Genomic DNA, 14,682 nt, shown 5'->3' on the forward strand with positions numbered 1-14,682 from the left:
TGCGCAAAGATTCAATCAGTTTAATGTTGGCCATTACAAGAAGCGGGTTATTGATGTAGACAAAATTAATGCTCATGTACCCTTTACCAGGCACGTAGCCACGGGGGGGGGGGGGGGGGGGGGGGCACGTGCCCCAGCTAAAATTTTCAAGATCGGTTGAACTTTTTTAGACCCCTTTTTGACCTCGTTAGAATACATGTAGTAGCCCCCCCCCCCCAAAAAAAACCATCGAACTCTGGCTACGTGCCTGCCCTTTACAGCTCAATGTATGTATGTTATTACCAAAGTAGAAAAAAAGTCAGTCAGTCACGCAATAGTGTATGACAGTGAAGTCGAGAAAGTAAACGGGTTTCCTTCCATAATTTGAATACTAGGACACTACTAACGTTTTTAAATTTCACAGATAGGACATACGTGACATATTATTCGTAATTCAGTTGGCTATCTCATTAACTCAGCTCTCAACTAACATAAGAAAAAGAGGATCATGGGGGACCAACAGGCACTGATTGGGGAAATTTTCTATATAGAGAGAGCAAGTAGCTACAAGTAGGACAATGGGGCTTTAAAACTCAATAATTCGAGCATTCAATTTTTCACAAAGGGTACTTTTTTCTTCGTGGGCACATCGCCCATTTGTACTAATTAAATTAGATTAATGTATACTAAAGTATTGAAAATGTAACCAAAAATGTGCTTTCCTTAATATATGGCAGGTGGTGTCCATCCACAGGTTATATTTTCCGTAGATAAAACTGAAAGGCAAATTGCCTTCTGATGTTGTATGGGCATATGATTTTGAATTCGCATGTTTAAAGAATATAGTCAATACTTGATCTATAACTCTCTAAAAAAAATCGAGTGATCACGGACGTCACTCCTCTGGAGAGTGAAAATGTAGTGAAAATAGAGTGAACATTCACTCTTTTCTTCTTAGAGAGCACTCTAAAATCAATCGATTTTCACTCCTAAACAAGTGATCACGGACGTCACTCCCAAGAAAATGAAAATAGAGTGGAAATTCACTCTTTTTTTTAAGAGAGAATGTTCTTATTATAATTTATTATAAAATTTCGATTTCATTGTTTTTTCATTATCAAAGTTAGGCCTATGAGTTTGTAATGTTCAACAAACAAAAGTAGCATTAGTCGTACTACTACTACTACTACTACTACTAGTAGTAGTAGTAGTAGTAGCAGTAGTAGTAGTAGTAGTAGTAGCAGTAGTAGTAGTAGTAGTAGTAGTAGCAGTAGTAGTAGTAGTAGTAGCAGTAGAAGTAGTAGTAGTAGTAGTAGTAGTAGTAGTAGTAGTAGCAGTAGAAGTAGTAGTAGTAGTAGTAGTAGTATAACAGTAGTAGTAGAAGTAGTGATAGAAGACATAGTCGTATAGAAGGTCTAAATGTTTTCCCAGCTAATTTAATCACTTTGTCACTAACATTCATTTTGCATGTATTAAAATTAGCGCGAATGTCGCCCGTGGACAAAATTCAATACTCCGAGCATTCAAATTCAGCAACCCAGCTGGAAACTGAATGTACTCATCATGCTCATTTAAATTGCAAAGTGGTGCACGTATTTCAGTTACCGCGCATGTAAGGTTACATGATTGGCCTGATCAGGGACGTGATAGAGAAGGACTGGAATCAAGCCGCTCTCCTTTGACCCCATGCTCCAAGCCGCCGAAAAGTTATGCGCTAATCTGCAACTGTTGACCAGGTGGTGAGATAAAGGAGCGCATGAAATTTCAGGAGTTAGAATTCCTACATCAGAAAATGGTATCACTGCAACTGTTCGCTGTCCCTTCCAATGATTTCTCATCCATTGTTGAATGTGTAAAGAGTAGAACAAGCGAACACAAACTTGTTTACTTTCATCCTTTTTTAAACTTGAAAAATACAAAAAAACACGCGAAAAACACGCATTAGCAAACTTAATGTTATTGAAGATTGTAAACCATGGATCAAATAACGGGACATTAAAGCATGCACAAATTAGCGCATCATCCTAAAATATTGAGTTTTTGACAGGATGTAATTTTTCTTTTACCAACTCTGGCACACAAATTAAAGGAAGGACGGAGTTTTAAATTTGAAAATTTGTTTGATGCACTATTCCCAATAAAATCCCCATATAAAGTTTTTGATTTACACTGAAATTTTGCCGGTAATTTAATATTTTGTAATAAATGTAAAACTGGAGCCTGGCTTCCGAAAGTCCCCGCAGTGGAAGCGCGGTTCGGAGCATGGAACTTCAAAGCCAAGTAGAATGTTACACATCCCATTGTTACGCTTTAGAACTCAAGAATGCGTTTGAATAAATTACAAGAGTTTCGCCTCCTTTTCTTTCACCTCCCTGGCCTGATGAGCTGCTATTAGCGGCATTCGATTTCCAATTTGTAAGCGGCACGCACGTGCTAAGTGCACCTTCCGTAGAGCAAGTGACCGTGGGAAACAAAATTCAAAAGACGCACGGAGTCGGTGCGTTGTGTGCTCGTTGGCAGTACCGGGCACGCAAGTCACACGCACTGGGGGTGAATCGGTAGCCCGTCCTCAGTCGAATTGATGCTCGATTGGCCCCGAGTTGGCCACGGGAAAGACACGTGTATAGTCTCATCATTTTACACCCCCTTTAATATAAAACTATCCCGGCCACACTAATAACTTTTGTATACCTCACTTTAGACATCTAGCTATCTGATTGGTCGAAATTGGAGACGTGAATTTAGCCATGCCCCGCCTACCAGTCAAAAGTTTTTTGAAAGGCACCCTAGGGCACTTTTAGGGCACTTTTCAAAAGACTATTGACTGGTAGGCGGGTATGAGTACTGCCGTTTACGTGTTAATTTTTGTTAATGCACGTAGATCTAGACTGCATAATACGGATATTATGCGTGCAATCTCAATAGGAAGGATTTTAGCACACAAACTCGAGTGGTGCGCGATCAGACACCCTATTAAGACTAGGTCTCGATAGCGTAAACAGACTAGATTACCATGATTGATAAGTCTATAAAACATAAAGTGACTGCTGTAATATTCGAGGCATAGTTGTTTTATAGGCTCTCGGGGAGGTTACATCGTGCTATCACCACTCGGCACGCCTCAGGGTGATAGCACGATGTAACCTCCTCTTGAGCATATAAAAACAACTTCTCTCATAGCAGTCATTATTACTAGAGCTATAACTGTCTTTTCACACTTGTTTCGCTTAACCCCGTACTTTGCTTAGCCCGGACGCGCGTTTCCGTTTTACACCCTGCCCTAGGCTTTTCTCCAATAAAATTTTACAAACCGACTGGTATTCGGAGTCTAGTCGTCCACATCTTGCCTCGGCGCTCTGCACACCACCAGAACTCTGAAAACGTCACGTAGCGCTAGCTAACTCTCTATACTAGTTGATCTTCCTAGTCGTATCATTTATTTTTATCCATTAATACGCAATACTCTAAGAGCGTGAGGATGCGTGATCAGCTCGCAAAATTTAGCCCAGCGATAACAAAACAATAATATATCGGGAAAACCGTCTTGAACAAGAAGACCCTCGCATCCCCAATTGAAATTGTACATAAGCTTTGGCTTCGCTATTCTTGACGTCGATATAAACAAACTTAGACTTCGGATACAGCATGTTTCGTGTAATTTCTTGACGAAAAGCCTAGGGCAGGGTGTAAAACGGAAACGCGCGCCCCGGACTAACCTTTTTGGCTTTTCTAGCAAAGTACGGGGTTAAGCAAAACAAGTGTGAAAAGAGTATACGAGTCTGAGCAGAAAGTGGAATAGGCTTAACCCCGGACTGTAGGTAGGGCTAAGACCCCCCTCCCCCCTTTAACCCCACCTACGGGGTTAAGCAAATTTTGCCAGTGTGAAAAGAAAGTGGAATAAGCTTAACCCCGTACTATAGGTGGGGCTAAACCCTCCCCCCCCCCTTAACCCCACCTATAGTACGGGGTTAAGCAACATTTTGCCAGTGTGAAAAGAAAGTGGAATAAGCTTAACCCGGACTTTAGGTGGGGTTAAAATACCCTTTAACCCCACCTATAGTACGGGGTTAAGCAAAATATTGCCAGTGTGAAAACAGTATAGTTATTCGCATTCATTGCGTGTTGCCAACTCATGGCTACATGCTCCAGAAAATATCCATCAAAACCATACCACAAAGGCCGAACGTGCCGAAACTAATGATCAAATTTTCTCAGTATAGTTTCATTATCGTTTCTTATATTGAAAGCGCAATTTGATACATGACAACATTCTGCTACTTTGAACATATTCCTGAGCGTCACGTTGTTTAGTTGTTGTTGATGTTATTTTTTTCATGAATCAGTTTTTCTGTGCTTTGAAATGTGCTAATCTGTGTATGTGATTTGTTTAATTCATACGATTCAACGTGCCCTGCATGCTCAGTTCATGCATAATCAGAAGCTGCAGAAGTAATATGAGTGCACGTGCACGCAGAGGGCAGTACATTACAGTACGTTTCTATGAATTTGATCACAGTTATAGTCGAATAAAATGAGTTTGATAAGCCTGGATTATGGCATGAGGGGGGGGGGGGGGGCACAGGAGACGGGGGGGGGGGGGGGGGGGGGGGGGCAGAAACCTTACGTCAGGTGGATAAATGTAAGATATAGGGGCCACAATCGGGGAGTATGTGAGATGGGGTTATCTTATTTTGTTCAAGTGCCGCTCCCATCTCCCTTTTTGTCTTTCTCTCTCTTTTTCGTTGCCATTTCAAGGGGTGAGGGAGAGCAGTTATTGAAACAAGCCTGGTGCATGTTTAAGATATAGTTGAACTTTGTGTCATGGTAAACATGTATAGCAAATACTGACTATTGACTACAACAACCTTTTAGGTTGTGAAGGGTGTTGGGTCGGGGCAATTATTAACTCATTTGTATATTCGTAACAAGGGCCTAAGAGTGCAGCGTTTAGACAAATAAAAGTGCAAAAATCTTCTCACTCGGTAGCTACGCTCCCTCGCATAATATCCTTTAATATGTACAAGTAAATATTGTAGAAAAGTGAAGTGGGAAAAAAGGCATATTGCTTGTTCTTATACTATACAGAGTGAGTCAAAAAAAATTTACACCTAGAAAATGGCTAATTATTTAAAAAATCATCTATGAACAGTAAACTGTTATATGTCTTATGAAAGAGTGTTTTATCCCAAATCATTTGGTACCATTTTTGTGTGGTATGTGTTCACGCTTGGATGAACGGGAGACATTCTTTGCGAGAGTGCAAAAATCGAATTGCGCCAAAGTTGCCTATGTAATGTTTGAATAAAACAATTGGGATTTGGGTATTAATTCGATCTTTGCATCTCCAAATAACACCCCTAACAAAATTAATCATGTCACACATATCAAATATCGAATATCAAATATCAACGAACATTTGTGCGCGTGTGTGTGGGTGTGTGTGACTTTGCCCTTTGCAAAAAACATATGCAATGCATGTAGTGTATAGAATAATATGATAATTTCAATTTTTTGAAAAAATTCACTCATTTGCATATTATGGTAATTTATGCAAATAAAGTCATAAAAATCACATTTTTACCCATAAATCATATATTATTCATATTTAAGCATTCTTTTTCACTACATATATTCATTAGACCATTCTGAATAATAATACGACAAAAAAATTTGGAAGAGCCAGCTTATTCCTTATGTTATCCCTTGTTTTTTTAACTTATGTATTTCATTGTTTTTGTTGTTTTATTTCATTTCTTACTACAATTCAACTATTTTGACTTAAAAAACAACCACCTAAACTTTAAACAAGACCCAATAACCCATGTTTGATCTGTTTTTAGGAAAAATGACTTTTCCATATGTTTTGTACACAAATCACGAAAATGAGCGATTTTTCGGGCTGACATGCAAATACAAAAGGTCACGTGACCTTGTAACCGCAGGTCCGATTTTCAAAAAAATTCTTTTAAAAGTTGCGCAAGACTCGAAAGAAAAAAGTCAGCGAGCGACGGGGCGCCATCCGTATGCGTTCCCGAGCAATCAGAAAAATCGTGGAGGGGGGGGGGGGGCCATAATGGCCCCCCGGCCTTATTAGGATTAAGGCGGGTTCCTGGATGCTCATCTGACCGAAATGACATGCCTAAAACCCCTGAGCTTTATTAAGCTCCGCTCCTTGACCCGCGCCAGTGCTTTGCCCTTGGGCCCCACGCAAATTTACGCTCCACTTGCTTCGCTCACTTTTCTCTACCGGGGGGGCGTTTCATCAAACATTTAGTCGGGGGTTTTCACCGACTAATATCATTTTCACCGACAAATTCATCATCACCGACTAATTTCCATTTCATGAAATTTTGTCGGTGGAAAACACCGACAAATTTCTGTAAGTCACCGACTAATTTCAATAATTTAGTCGGTTGCCTTGGACCTCCCGACAAAGTCAATTTACACCGACTAATTACTCTCAACAACCAAAAAGACACCAAAAAGGGCAAAATGGCAGCAATCATGAATATCCTAGGGGTTGCTGCCCTCGGTAGAGAGTGTGTTTTCCGGGACCGTACAAATCTAGAGTCGATGCAGCTATGTTATAAAAATACAGATTTACTAGGGAAGGAGTGTTATACATGATAAATGAGTTAAACGACGAGTTAGAGCATGCCACAAAGAGGAGCAAGGATCTATCTGCCCATCTGCAAGTCTTTGTAGCTTTGAGATCTTTTTTGTGTGACAATAGAATGGTGACGCAAGTCATATGCGGAAAGAAAAACCAAGTAAGTATTGCCTTTTTTTTCCTGAAATGAACTGACTTGAGCTTGAAGTTCTATGAAAAGTAGACCCAATACCATCGCAATGTACAAAATTGTTTGTTTGATTTTTTTTTTAAATTGGGACCTAAAATTGTATTCCATTCTTTCATTCAGTTTAATTTAGATAACAAAGGTGAATGAATGGGGTCTAACGATAAGACTAAGCGTGTAGATTCAGACTCCACATTCACCCAACTTTATTACCTTTTTTTTTTGTTTTGGTAGAGACAACGAAATTAAAAAAACACACAACAACAGCTGAAATTAATGTTAAAGGGCCTTCTCAATTGAACGGAATTTATTAATAAAATAAAATCAGAATGACATTTGTTGTGTCAATTTTCCATCAATTTTCAAAGAACAAACTACTTAATCTAGATCAATAGATCTATACCTTGAGATCTACTTAAACTACTGAGAGAAAAAAAAACCTCAAAGGTTGAAAAATGCAGTTAAAATGATGAAGAAAATTTACAGTTCATTTTCTAGTATTGATTTCTGTATCTTATCATTACTTGCTATTTTTCCTTTTAAACCTCAATTTTTATATTACAAATATCTCCCTCTCAATCTCCAACAGCTCCAGCTGTCCATCAACTGTGCATTTTCTTTGTTGTCCATGTTGTCGACGTTGCTGCTGCCATCTCTGTTGTTGTCCAGGTTGCTGCTGCTGGTGCTGCGCTGATGCTGTTGCTGCTGCTGTTGATGTTGTTGTTGCTGCTGCTGTTGCTGCTGTTGTTGTTGCTGCTGTTGTTGCAGCTGCTGTTGTTGGTTGTTGCTGCTGAGTCTCTGGAAAATGTTGGTTCTCTTGATGCTGTTTTGATTCAATCAACTGCAATTGAAATTCATATTTATAATGCTATTATCATCTTATGAAAAACATTAATATATTAAATAATTGTTATTGTTTATGGATTGTAATTTTAGTGGTGTTAGTGGTATAAGTACTGCTATTATCACTTCCCCTATCATTGTCATTGTTAATCATTGATTTTATATTACTTGTCTTTTTCTGGATCTCCTTATATATTCATTAAAAGAATACATTCCAATCAATTTAGACTAAGTGATTGTCTTTCTGCAAATCTTCCAGAGTTCCTTACTTGAAAACTGAAATAAAATGAACAAGTCAGGTAACTACATAGTTGTATATATATAAAAAAAAAAAAAAAAAAAAAAAAAAATGCTTTTCCAATATAGGCCCATCTATTCTTACGAACAGTGAAATGCAAACATGATACTTATGTGATTATTTCATCATGACTTGAGCAGAGTAGAATGTATTAATGTCAAAGAATCTCATTTGCAGAAAAGCATTAAATTTGTTTAGTGATGAAGTAGAGCCATGTCAATGTGTGCCAAATTGAGCAGTATGCATCGTAAATTTCCGACATACCAGTGAGTGATGAAAAAAAACAACTTGTTTTAACTTAAATATTTCTTTGATAGATATCTAGCTGTTAAACATATTAAAAAGCAGTGAGGAATTCTCAATACTTGGTGTCCAATTTCTATTAGAACTATGTTTAGCACTTGACATGTCATTTAACCCTACTGCTTTACTTTGCATGATCATCAAGTGATATATACATCTATTGCATAAATTATCATATTTAATGATAAAAAAGACATTAAATGATTAAATAAAAAGTAATAATGGATTTAGGTTCTTAGCACACTTATCAATGTCTGTGTGGCGATTGGTCAAGTCACACAACTGATGGGGGGGGGGGGGCAGTGCAGGAATGGTTAATGAAAACATGAATGCAGTTGGAAAGCCTGGAAATTTATAATAAAGAATGTTCAACTCACCAAGGACATTCCATTTCCGGCTTCGGCTTCACTACCATAGCAGCCCTGGATTGGTTGTGCTGGCAGTGCCTCCAGCACCATCTAGTGATGGTCATGACATTTTGGCTGGGGTCCACCACCTCATAAAATCAATAATATTGGGATTGCTTTCATTATTTCACACTTACCATTTCTCACTTACCATTTCTCAAATAGGTATATTCACAGAAAAGGCAACATTTTACCTCCAGTGGTTCTTTTTTTTTTCTAAGGGGGTCTGAATTTGTTGGTATAGTGATCCAATATATAATAAAATATATATTTATAATTGATATATTTATCTCTAATTGTGTGTTTTTAATGTGGACCCATCACAAAACTTTCAAATTTATATATTATTATGTACGCTTTATTTACGTCATAGCAAGGTTGTTGTGTTGGCTGTCCAAAGGAAAGAACTGAATGATGCATTCTTGAACAATAACAATATCAATAGTTTCACGTCAATAAATAAATGTATCTGTTTCTTTCCCCGTTTATTAAAAACATTGTAATATTCACTATGAATTACCAGTCGATTGTGCTTTGCTCCTATATTGTTGGGCACAAGAGGCCACCGCTATGAGGTAAGGGGCAGAACATCAAGACTGGAACCTCAAGGCACCCCATCTCTCCACAGGAAACCCTCCTTCTCAATCTCTGGAAGAGAATTATAAACATTTCAATAAATATTAACCAAATATGTAAGAAAATACAAATAAAATAGCAATGTCTAAGAGTTTAGTTGTCTTTAATATTTACTTTTCAGCAAAATTTGAAAGTCAATTTTTTTTGCTTTTTGCTCGCCATTCCTTTTCATGTAATGGACCCTCTCCCTCCCCCCCCCCCCCCTTCTACAAAAGCTTCAAATGTTAATTCTAAAAAGAGATATATTGGAGGTTAACCCTATCTAGCCCGAGCTATTTTGAAACTGCATAGCCCGGGGGGGGGGGGGGGGACTGTGAAGGCCTCCCCTATGATCTCGGCCGTTGAACGGCCAATCGCTGCAAAAAATTGCATGCATGTCAAGTGAAGTGTAATTTATATTACTATGGTTATTTAAATTTTGGAAAATTTTGAAAAAATGGGAAGAGCTAGGTTATCCCTTATGTTATTCATTCTATTGATTTGATAATTTCTTATATACAGTGTATTTCTTTCTTTTTTTAATTTATGTATTTTTTTTTTTTTTTTCTATTCTAACTATATAATTTGAATATTTGAACCCCCCCCCCCAAAAAAAAAAAAAAAAAAAACAAACACCTAAACTATAAACAAAACCAAATAACCGATGTTTTATCTCTTTTTTTGAAAAAAATGAGATATGTTTTGTATTTAAATCATGAAAATGAGTGATTTTCGGGCTGATATGCAAAGACAAAAGGTCACGTGACTTTGTAACGTTAGGTCCGATTTTCAAAAAAATTATTTCTAAAGATGCGCAAGACTTGAAAAAAAAAGTCACAAAATTTCAGTGCAAGATTCTTTGGTGTTAACAAATTATGATCGCAAAAAATGTAGAGGGGGGGGGGGGGGGGGGGTGGGGCTAGATAGGGTTAAAATTACACTTTAAATAAACACTACAGCAACTTTTTAGTAGAGATGTTGATGCATACATAGCCACCCCCTTAAAAGGATACTTCTCAAACCAGCCCTTTGCATCCCCCTCCAACTTGACCTCACTCATTTCAAAATTTCCTTTTACTTGAGAAAACTAAACAGATCCAAGTTATAAGATCCAAGGTAAATATGTTTACCGTACCTTCTCTTGTGGTGGTCTGTTCTCTCCAGGACATTTTGTTTCAAGCACATACTCAAAGAAGACAAGCATTTGGTACTGCAACAAGTCGCTCTGTAAATTTACCTGTAAAAAAGAGAGGGAGAATTTGATTTAGAATTTTTTTTAAATGAGCATTAATATGAACATTGATGAGCATTTGCAGAATTAACTGTGCTATTGTAATTTGTATTTTCTCTTTACTTAAAAAGCCCCCTTTCATATATCTACCATTGAAATTTATGCTAAATTTCTTGATCTCAGATAGATCATATGATCTAGATCGATGTCTTGTAAGTTGTAGTTAAACTGTTTATTCTGTCAAATTGAGAAAATGCAAAATAAACATGGATCTAGCTAGTATGAGTAGAGTCTAGACTATGACAGAGTCAGAAAACTTAATCATGTTCACGACAAAAATAATTTCAGATCGAGATAGAGTCTTTAGAGGCAAAGCCAACAAAGAAATTAAAGATAAACTTTAGTACTGGTAATGCGATTGCATTGTGAAAGAAAAGGTGTGGAAAGGATCAGAAACAGTTGATCATGTAGCATGTAAGTATTGGTGTGCACTGCAAGGTTCTGGAGTCATCAAAATCATAATAAATTTGACCGAGTCTTGGTAAATTAACACACACTGTACACAGAAAGCTATATATGGGACAGCACACATGGTGTCGGGGCTAGTACTACCTTGATTTCCTTGTCTTTTTATGCTCATTACTCAGCCAGTACACATTTTCTTCCAAAATTGTTTGGCACATGTCATTTATTTGTAATCTTGAACATTCAGTGCAAGTTTCGTTTGATTCTGTGAGAATTAATTTTCTTTTTACCAGAACTGGAGTTTATCTTTAAGAAACACAAAGGTACCACATCCACTACAGTCCTAGGCTAGGCTAGCCTCTTGTCGATGGCCCTAGCGCTGTCGAAGTCCATAAATTCTGGCGAGCACTTCTGTTTATCTGGCGAGCGAAGCGAGCCAGAAATTACGGACTCCAACAACGCTAGGGCCATTGACAAGAGGCTAGATCTAGACTGAATAATTTGGGGGATACTAGTAGTAGACCCCTAGTAGATCTCCTAGATTTAGATTTAGATTTTATTTTTAGGCTTAGATCTAGATCTAGACCTAGATCTAGACTTAGATCTAGCCTAGGCCTATCAATTATCATCTTTTTCATCAACAACCAGGCATGACAACGTGTGTTAAAGTTAGATGGCTACGAGTATAGCCTAGTGAAATCTACTACTAGTACTAGACATTGTTTGTGTTCTTGCAGTTTATTGCAGTTTCGATACTTAGGTTGCAATAAAACTGAAATTTTCGGTTAGTAAACCCGACAGCCAACTCAGCTCAGCTCCGGATACAGCACAGTAGAGGCTGCTGCAAAAAGGCCCGGCACTAGGCCGGGCGCTACACGCAGCTTTCGCCTTTGACTCGTGCCCACTGCACTAGCGCATGAAACTGGTCAATCACTCGCACACGAGCTCTCATAATTAGTCTTTGTTTAACCGCCGAAAAAAGTATTCAAAAATCAAAAAGCACATAGATGTCGAGTTAAGAATTTTGTTCTTCGTATTAGGGAATAAATATGACTTGTACTTACGGGATTTCTACGAAAAACCATTTCGGCATAGAAGTTGGGTTCATTGTATGATGATTGTCGCAGACGACGGTGAAGCGAAATAAAGAGGGTGGGCGTGGCCTAATTAGTCAGAAGGCTCGTCCCACTCGATTGAAGATTAAAAGTCCGCTGACAATTTGTCAGAGCTTGTTATAGAGCTTCGTGAAACGGTTTTTTAGTCAGCGCTGACCATTTGTCAGCGCTGACAGATTTAGTCAGCGCTGACAGTTTTCCGCCGACAAATGTTGATGAAACACCCCCCCGATCGTAAATACTTTAGCCCCCCCCCCCCAACTAAAAAAAAAATCCACCGGGCCTGCATGTAACATGTAAGAGTGGCGGTGATGCGGATTTTTTTCTCCCCCCCCCAAACGTTTTTGCTCATTACGCCACTGCTCCTTTTCCCCTCGCATTTCGCCCCCCCCCCCCGTCATGAACAGAAATCGCCGCCCCTGCTTTTTATATAGCGCACATGTCCGTCACATTGTGACGCTCTTGGCGCTGCCCCGATTATTACCCTGGCTTTAGCAAGACAGCCACTGCAGCGTTCTTGCATTTCAAGGAATCAAGTCTTGCCAGGTACCCATTAACATCACCCCACTAATCACTCCTTTGCTAATGTTCAAAAGTGGAATATTCCTTTATGGCTACATAATTTTTGGTAGTAAGGTCAACTAAGGTCCACTCTAAGATAAAATTATTAGACTTATATTTTAATGTTTAACTTAAATGTATGCCTATACATTTTGCATGTGTTTTCTAACATGTCTTCATTTAATTACATCTGCTTATTTGTTTAAAAATTGTTCTTATCGTTATTGCAAATTCTTTGTGTTGATCTACATTTCTGAATTAAGGATTGCACGACGCATAACTACATGATCGAAATTTTTTGATTACATGATAAATTTGTCCACGTTTCTCGATTTTACAAAGTATTGTATGCTAACCAAAGCACGGCATGCTAATACAGAAATACTCTTTGGACAATTAATATGCATAGCGAGTGGTTATTTTACTGAAGGGAGGGTGGACATGAAAACACTTTCGTTAATACATATATTTCATAAGCAAAATAAATTGACAATACGGAAAAGAATGGGCAGGGAAAAATGTGTGTGCAAATATGGAAAACATGCAAATATCCTTTTTTCCCTCTTTTTCATATTCTCATTGTTCACTATATTCTTGAAGGTTCCTTGTTTTTAGTCATTACTAAAAATGTGAATATCTAAACAAAAGCAAAAAAGCAGTAGTATCAAGATGGGCAAGATGGGGATCCTTTCCACCCCCTCCTTCCCACCCAGTCGCGGATCCAGGGGGAGTCACTGTAATGTAAAATGTTTAAAACATATCATAGTGTCCTCTTTCTTGGAAATATTAACTTCTGGCCCTTTCTATTACATACTTTGGACATTCTTTGGGGTGATGCTTATACGGTAGATGTCATTGTTGAGTCCCAAACACTCCCAGGCGAAGTCGCCTAGGAATTTTTAAAGTTTTTCTTCCCAATTTACAAGAATATTGTGAGTTAACGTTTGGCTGAAAGGATTTTTAATGCCGATTGGATATCATTCCACCTTTCTTGCCAAAGTAACTTTGAACTGCACAAAATTAAAATTGTTTCATTTAAACAACGTAAATTTGTTCATGCATTTCAATTTCTGAGTTAATTAAAGCTTTTTTTGGCATAGAAATCTGCCTTTTCATTTCCAACTATCCCACAGTGGCCTGCTATATTTTAAACTGGTAGTTATTGTAAATATTTCTGTGACAAAAGATTTGTCATTGAAATTATAAATGACTACGCCTGTATAGATATTATTTTGTTTCTTCGATCTATGTCCATTGTCTTTGAAGAGCAAGAACAATGGCAGCCAACTCGGCTCTATAAGAAAAGGTAAAATTCGTTAATCTTTTACATCGGTGTATAGAAAGTGGGAGATATATATAAAAAGCAGCCGAGCATTGCCCCTTCTGTATATTACCATTTTGTATTAATCAATAAGAGTCGATGTCTGAACAGTACATTGTGCATGGTGCATAAATCGTTTTCACTTTTGATTTTGTATATCAAGAACACCATGAAATCAACGCAAGGTGAAGTGGTGCAAGGTGAAGTGCACGTATGGTGGCCCTGAAGGGACATCGCGAATAGACTAAATCGTGAAAAATATGCGATAAAATTCACGATATCGTCAATTTTATCGCATATTTTTCACGAAGAAATTCACGAAATTGACGATATCGTGAACTTTATCGTGAACTTTTCACGATGAAATTGACAATATCGTGAATTTTATCGTGAAAAGTTCACGATATAAAGTTCACGATATCGTCAATTTATCGTGTACTCTATCGTGTACTCTATCGTGTACTCTCCTGACGGGCGCTTCGTAAACAAAACCAGCCCTAGCTGGGGGAGACAGAGAGAAGGAAAAAAGGGAATGGGAAAGAGAAGATAAAAGGAAAGAAAGAATAAGAAGAAGAAAAGAGGGAAACGGGGGGGGGGGGGGGGGGCGAAGGGCTCTTGCCTCCTCCTCATCCCCCCCGCCAAAAAATAAATAAGGAGAGAGAGAAGGGAAAGGGAAAGGGAAAGAAAATATAAAAGGAAAGAAAGAAGAGGAAGAAGGAAAGAGGGAAACGGGGGAAGGGCGAAAGG

At 38.2% G+C, this 14,682-nt stretch overlaps 1 protein-coding gene across 2 annotated transcripts; it reads right to left on the reverse strand.

Annotated features, from left to right (window-relative positions):
• Positions 1 to 7,049: 7,049 nt before the first annotated feature.
• Positions 7,050 to 12,190, reverse strand: LOC105439560 (regulatory protein zeste-like). 2 transcript variants are annotated; one of them, XM_030980510.1, is made up of 5 exons: positions 12,003 to 12,190; positions 10,378 to 10,479; positions 9,148 to 9,275; positions 8,598 to 8,716; positions 7,050 to 7,617 (listed from the first exon to the last, which is right to left on the reverse strand). In XM_030980510.1, the coding sequence occupies exons 4-5, from the start codon at positions 8,676 to 8,678 to the stop codon at positions 7,330 to 7,332; spliced, it is 369 nt and encodes a 122-aa protein (XP_030836370.1). In that variant the 5' UTR covers positions 8,679 to 8,716; positions 9,148 to 9,275; positions 10,378 to 10,479; positions 12,003 to 12,190; the 3' UTR covers positions 7,050 to 7,329. The 2 variants fall into 2 exon arrangements, with proteins under 2 accessions (XP_030836370.1, XP_030836371.1); XM_030980511.1 differs by lacking the exon at positions 9,148 to 9,275.
• Between the last annotated feature and the right edge of the window lie 2,492 nt (positions 12,191 to 14,682).

Source organism: Strongylocentrotus purpuratus, unplaced genomic scaffold (genome assembly GCF_000002235.5).
Source record: "Strongylocentrotus purpuratus isolate Spur 01 unplaced genomic scaffold, Spur_5.0 spur5_scaffold_11, whole genome shotgun sequence".
Classification (NCBI taxonomy): domain Eukaryota; kingdom Metazoa; phylum Echinodermata; class Echinoidea; order Camarodonta; family Strongylocentrotidae; genus Strongylocentrotus; species Strongylocentrotus purpuratus.